The sequence below is a fragment of the Helianthus annuus genome, chromosome 14 (assembly GCF_002127325.2).
Source record: "Helianthus annuus cultivar XRQ/B chromosome 14, HanXRQr2.0-SUNRISE, whole genome shotgun sequence".
NCBI classification, from domain to species: Eukaryota; Viridiplantae; Streptophyta; class Magnoliopsida; order Asterales; family Asteraceae; genus Helianthus; species Helianthus annuus.
In genome coordinates this window covers 149,606,997-149,613,666 of record NC_035446.2, presented here as the reverse complement: position 1 = coordinate 149,613,666, position 6,670 = coordinate 149,606,997, and the positions used below count along the sequence as shown (strand labels likewise).

The 6,670-nt window shown below is 33.9% G+C and overlaps 1 protein-coding gene across 1 annotated transcript; it reads right to left on the bottom strand.

Annotated features, from left to right (window-relative positions):
• Positions 1–1,869: 1,869 nt before the first annotated feature.
• LOC110904323 (zinc finger protein WIP2) lies at positions 1,870–4,910 on the bottom strand. Its single transcript, XM_022150170.2, has 2 exons — positions 3,897–4,910; positions 1,870–2,549 (listed from the first exon to the last, which is right to left on the bottom strand). The coding sequence occupies exons 1-2, from the start codon at positions 4,554–4,556 to the stop codon at positions 2,094–2,096; spliced, it is 1,116 nt and encodes a 371-aa protein (XP_022005862.1). The 5' UTR covers positions 4,557–4,910; the 3' UTR covers positions 1,870–2,093.
• Positions 4,911–6,670: the final 1,760 nt, after the last annotated feature.

The following is a 6,670-nucleotide window of genomic DNA, read 5'->3' as shown; positions in this document are numbered from 1 at the left end:
ATATATATATATTTATAGTTATATTTGAGAAATAGATAATTCCGTTTTAATAGTTGAACGTCTGTAATTAGTTCTCAAGGACATGAGGACATGATGTGGTGATAACGGTAGGGGTACAAAGAAACCAAGTCTGAGCTCGAGCTCAAGCTCGTTTAACTTATGAAAGCTTGAGCTCGCCTTGTTAATTATTTACGAATTATATTATATTGATAATAATAATTATTTTTATACATAATTTAGTTATTTTTAATAAATTTACAAATAGTAATTATTATTTAAATATATGTTTTATATATTGATTAAAAATTTATACAAACAATAGGCTTGTTTAGGCTCGAGCTCGATAAGCGAAGCTCGGGTTCGTTAACTAAACGAGCTTGTTTTTGGCTCGGACTCGGGCTCAAGCTTATTTAAGCTCGGCTTGTTTCGAGTTTTTATTTTGAGCCGAGCTCGAGTAGCTTGGTTCGTTTGTAACCCTAGTGTGTAGACATGGATAGTTAATAGGAGTATAGCAATATGTTAGTTTACCAGTGAGGTGGTGGTTTATTGACAAAAACAAAACCTTTAAACACCTGAATTTAGGAGGGGTATGTCTTGGGTTCAAGTTACACAAACGACGGAGATTAAAGCAATTTTGCTGTTAAAAAAAAGCAATATGTTAGTTTGCTGTTTAAAAAAGGGTTTGAACCTAGCTCTTTAATGTAAAACGTGACTAGTTAGTTACCCTCCTTAAGTATATGAAAGCTGTTCTAATTAATGATCTGTAACTTACTTGCTGATACGTTATTGTTATTAAACAAAATCACCTACTGCTGTTCCAAAAAGTAAAAAAAAAAATATGAAAGCTCTTTACCAAAACAAGAATGAGATTTTTATTTGTTAGTTTGATTATATATATAGCTTAATCAGATAACCTATAATGTAATAACCATTCACCATATATTCGCCATTCTTTCATGTATTTGATATACACAGAAGCGAATTTGTATTTGAAGAACTTATATATAAACTGGTTTCAATAGCTGGACTTCACTAGCGAATTTTTTTACTTTTTTCTAATGGCAAATTCACTGGTGTTGTGTGACTTGAATCTTAAGGGTGTTTAAAGGCTTTATCATTTCTAATGGTTCACCACCCCTTGATCATGACTATACACTTTTGTTGATATTTCATTAAAACACTGTAAATTTCGTATTAAATGTCGTTTGTACGGCAATATTACTCCTAAATTTCGTACTAAATAGTAATATTAATTTACTTTTTATGGGATCTAAATAAAAGATTTGAATTTCTATTCTAGTTTCCCTGTTAAATATTATTTATTGGCTCTTTACTTCAATTCTTTTATAAACATGCATCCTGTTTTAATCACTTTTCAAAAACAACTTATATCATTAAAGTGAATTGATTTGTTTTTCCTTCTGTTCTGCATCTTTTTTTTCTCTTCTCATAACTATGGTCAAAATCATACTACACACATGACATATATTATCTACCAGAAGTTAATACATAAAATTCCCAAAATCCACTCAACCTTTTGATATATATCATTTTTGCCACTTTACCTAATTTAAACCCACCAAAGAATTATGTGAAAAAAAAGTGTTATTGATGATGTCGTATCAATCTAGTAGACTATACAGAATAACTATGTAAAAAAACAAAAAAGTAAAATTAAACTTATGAACGAATAGTACATAAATGAATATTTTGCAATTTTTTATTTTAGATTGTTTTAAAAGGTTTTGAACATGTATGCTTCTGTTGGATTATGACATTTATTTGCGTCAGTTAAAAGACCTGGCATGAAAGGCATTACTCCAATATAAACCATGCATAAAAACTAAGAAACTTGTACCCAGAATCATAGAAGAAAAGGGAATTATAACTTGAAAGAGATGGAATATACATATCTTGATTCAAATTAAAGTCTCATGAAAATATAAAGAAAAATAAAAACTAAACAAGAACAAGTAAAAAAGAAAAGGTTGAAACAAAAAAAGCAACCGATAATGCAAGAAAATCAAAGAGGGACCGTCAAAAGTGATTCTGATATAATCACTTAAAACAGTAAATCTCGAGACAACTTTTGATTAATTATCACAATGAGATGATTCAATGTCTTGTTCAATCTCAGAAGCAGCTTCTTCGTCTTCTAATTCAAAGCAACAATCATCAATCCCATAAGCTGCATGCCCATTCCCAAAGGCCTTTATATGATCTTTCAAAGACCTCTTGTGTTTAAAATCTGATCCACAGCTGCAATACCAAAGTTTCCCACAGTTCTTTTCGTGGGTGCGCCAATCGCCCCTAACCGCAAACGCCTTCCCACATTTTCGGCACATAAACGGCTTGATCCCATGCTTCCTTTTGTAATGTGTCTGAAGGGTTCTGAAATCTTTGAGCGGTTTAGCCCGCGGGTGGTCTATGTTGTTTCGACACCCCGGTGCACAGCAGTAGCACGGTAGCCTTAGCATGGCTGTTGGTTGTGTTCCCCTTAGGGATTCTGGGCCTCTCCTGTATTGTGATCCATGCCCCCACATATGCATCTATATTCCGATAAGCGAATCAGTGATTAAGGCATAACATTAATTCACTATAAGATTTCATATCATATGATACATTAATAGTACAACACTAGATTTATTTACCAAAATATATAATAAAACGAGCACAACGAAATAAATCAAACGCACTCAGTAAAATCTCACTCAACTGTAGGTTTTAGAGTGTCGGACGAAGGCAAACCTTTTGTGTATCATCTTTGGAACAATATTTGCAATTTAGTACTGAATTATCACCAATAAAAGCCACACAAATCTAGGGTCATAATAAATGCATTGGGGACTAAAATTTTGTAATTGCATCTCTTTAGGTGGCTAGCTATAGGTAGTACATGAGATTTTCTTGACTACATGGATTATGACTTTACAAATTTGGGTCCACTAGTAACTGTTGGTTTTATAGGTGCTCTCTAAATTCATCCTGTGTCTCTCTGTTAGGTTTTTAACATAAAGAACTGCTTTCTTTTTAGTTACAAGCAATATTTATCTACTGCTACCACAATAAATGTAAGTAAAGAAAGACATTTTGTATAAGAAGGATATTGAAAAAACAGTACAAAAAGAACTTAAAGGCTGCAAACATATTTGGGTTTTGTAATGGCTAGCTTTATACCATAGAATCTCCCAACCGCAAAAGTAGGTTATGTTGAGTTTTATGGGTGGGAATTTACATTTGGGTTAAATCTAATTAAGTGGTCAGGACATGCAGGTAGATGAAAAGAAAAGAAGGCTTCTTTTTCTTTTTACATGTTCATATATCATTAAGATCATATATGTATCTTTTGTGGAGCAGAGAGATGATATGCATAGAACAAGAGAAAGTTTTCAGGTTTGAAAAACTGCTGATGATTTCAAGAAAAGAGAAAAGGAAGAATACAAACTCCAAGGAACAGAAAGCATAATCCTTGTCTTGTTCAATCACAGAAAAAGAAGAAATTGTTTTTTACAGATATGAAAGCAAAAGTCTTGATTTGTTCAAAAACCCACAAATCATGCAGAGATGAAAGAAAAAGTTCATGGGACTAAGGATTAGTTAATGCTCTCTCTATATATATACAATAAAGATTTTTTGAAACTGAAAGTGAAGAAAAAGAGATAACTAACTAACCCTAACCCTAAAAAACCCAATATTATAATTTATACATACATGTACATACATACTTTCTTTCAAAATACAAAAGAGACTTGAAACTGGCAAGAAAAGAAGTGTTCTTGGAAAGAAGAATATGGGTTTTGGCTTTTTCTTTTTCTTTTTGTGACAAAAGAGAGATTCAAAGGAAATAATAAAAGTTCAATAATTGTATATGAGAGCTTTTAGGGTAATAATAATACCTGCATGTTATTGTATCTGTTGAAGGTTTTGAAGCAGAGAGGGCAGGAGAACTGAGTTGGTCCAATCAGAATCTGAGCTGGAGTAGGGATCCAATACTGACCTTTGTTGAGTGCACTTGCAAGATACCCATTGCTGTTGCTACCTTCTTCCTCCTCCACTTGTTTAAGATGATCATTAGCTTCTTCTGTAACAATATTATTGTTGTTTAAATTTGTTGAGAGCCTTGGGATGAGATCAGCTTCAGAAAAGCTTGGGCTTGGTAGGCCCAGATGAAGAGCTACAGTCACAGTCTCATGATCATGATCATGACCATGATCAGCATCATCAACAACAGCAAGAGTATCAGTAGCAACTGCAATCTTGTTCTTGTGATCATCCACTTCCATGGTGGTTGTACAAGATGCATCATTAGTAGTACTATAATCACTATCTTGGTTTGATAGTCTTCTTGTTGGACTTAAACTCAGGAGAGGAAGAGCTTCCCTGAGGGGTGGAGATGGTGGTGAGGGTACTGAGGGTTGATAGTCATAGTAGTGAGTGAAACTTGAATACGTAAGGGGGGGAGGAGACAAATAGTGATAGTTAGGGTTAGGGTAATTCAGATTGAACCAACTGGATCCATTGAAGTAAGTGGATGAGTAGGGGTGATTGCTGCTCATGTTTGCAAAAGGTGGGATGCAAAGATCAGATGAACAGGTGAGCTAGGGTTATATGAAGAGAGAGAGATGATCAAAAAAGGTGAAAAGTTGAAGACTGAACAAAAACACCAAAGCTAAAAGGAGATGTTAAGGCAAATGATCAAGGCTCAAGTATTTAAAGCTCCTCCTCAGATTAAAATATTAGATAGACAAGATATCACTAGCTCTCTTAGATGTGACCAAACTATGCAGATACATGCTTCATGAGAGAGAGAGAGAGAGAGAGAGAGAGAGAGAGAGAGAGAATTAAGATTAATGGGGGGCAGTGAGAGAGATAATGTTGGGACTTGAAAGAACAAAGGTCTGTCTTTGATTACACTTTCCTGTGTGGAAAGGGGAAGTTTGTAAATATAGAAAGTACTAAAACAATCCTTGTATTATGTATGTTCAACATTATTAGTCCTTAAATTTGAAAGAAGCCTTCATTCACATGTTCAACATTATTAGTCCTTAAATTTGATAGAAGCCTTCATACATGTTCGACATTATTAGTCCTTTAATTTGAAAGAAGCCTTCATTCACATGATAATTTATTTGGTCCTCATCTATATCAATGTGCAAGGTGAACAACCAAAACTCCCACCAACTCATGACCAACCCTTGAGTGAAGATAGTTATAAATTAAGTTTTATTTTAATAAAAAACTTAAATGCTTTTAATTTTTCGAATAAAAGAAAATTCCTTTTCGAAAGAAAAAATAATCGAAGCTAATATCATAATGCATGCTTACCTTTATAGAAACACAAGAAATAAAAAATATATTAAATCTTCACATCAAAACTTTTATAGTTTTCTCAACTATTTACCTGTTAACCACCTAATTTAAGTCAACAAACCATCAAGTTGCTAATAGTAAAAAACAAGAGAATTACGACTTTTATTTTTTATTTGAAATCTAAATTACATTTTTTCTTTCTTTTATGATACTTTAAATTATGGATTTGATCCTTTAAAGTTATGACTTTCACTCGGTTAAGTCATCTCATGTGTATATTACATAAGGGCCATTTAAGTAATTCCCCCTTATTCCTTCATCCTTTAGCCTTTCAGCCTTAACCTACGTTTAAACCCCTTCTCTATAGATCCCAGAAAACTACGAATTCAACCCATCAATCAAGAACAAAATAACAATCGAACAAGAACAAGAAGAAAGGGATTAACCCTAATACATAATCGTATTAATAAACTGAACAATTGAATCTGATTGTTTCAAGGAACAATAACAAACTGAAAACCCTAATCTATTTATACATACTGAAGAGGTGTGTCAAAACCATTGCGTCTCTTGGTGAATCATCACGACTCTTACTTCCAATAGACATGTCCACTTGATTTGCCGCCTCTTCTAATGGACGTATCTATTCTGATACATCGCATCCCTTCACTTGTAGGTTATAATCTTTCTAACTTGTCGCTTCTAATCCTTATACCAACTTAACCAATCTAAACATAACATAAACTTATCTATTAACTAATTACATTTCTGACCCGTATCTTCTCTTTCAAACCTGATCAACAAGACTTAGAAAATTAAAGTCCAACATTCCCCACACACTTTTCCTACACACAAAAATCCCATCGATTTTTAGCCACTGTCTCACGCTCCACCACCATCTCAAGCTCCTCTACCGTTGTACATTAGGCAACACTTGGAATCATCACAATCATCTCTAGTGCCACTGCTTCAACACATCATCCACCATCAACAACCGCCACCGCCACACATCAACCACCACCCAGAATTAGCTTTCATGGCCATCGTCGTCGGTCTTCCTCTCTTCATCTCTCTTTTCTCACTGATTTCGGTGATGTTTTCAGTCAGGTCTGAAACACACCTGAGATGAGTTATGAGTTCGTAGCTCCACTGCACCATTGCTGTTTTGGCTTCTCAGCTTCACCTTGGTGTGTCATCTAATGTTCTCTTGCTCGCCCTTTTTAACACTTGTTGCTCCATCGAATCACGTATTTTCCCCAAATTTGATGGATTATGAATGCTAGATTTCTTGGTGTTTTTTGTTTTTCAAATGAGCATAATTTTATTAGCTGTAGTTCAATTAATCCATAAATAAATGAGT

Coding starts and splice junctions, on each gene's coding strand:
- LOC110904323 (XM_022150170.2), bottom strand. CDS start 4,556: ATGAGCAGCAATCACCCCTACTCATCCACTTACTTCAATGGATCCAGT. Junction 2,550..3,896: donor ACAGATACAATAACATGCAG/GTATTATTATTA, acceptor ATCGGAATATAG/ATGCATATGTGGGGGCATGG.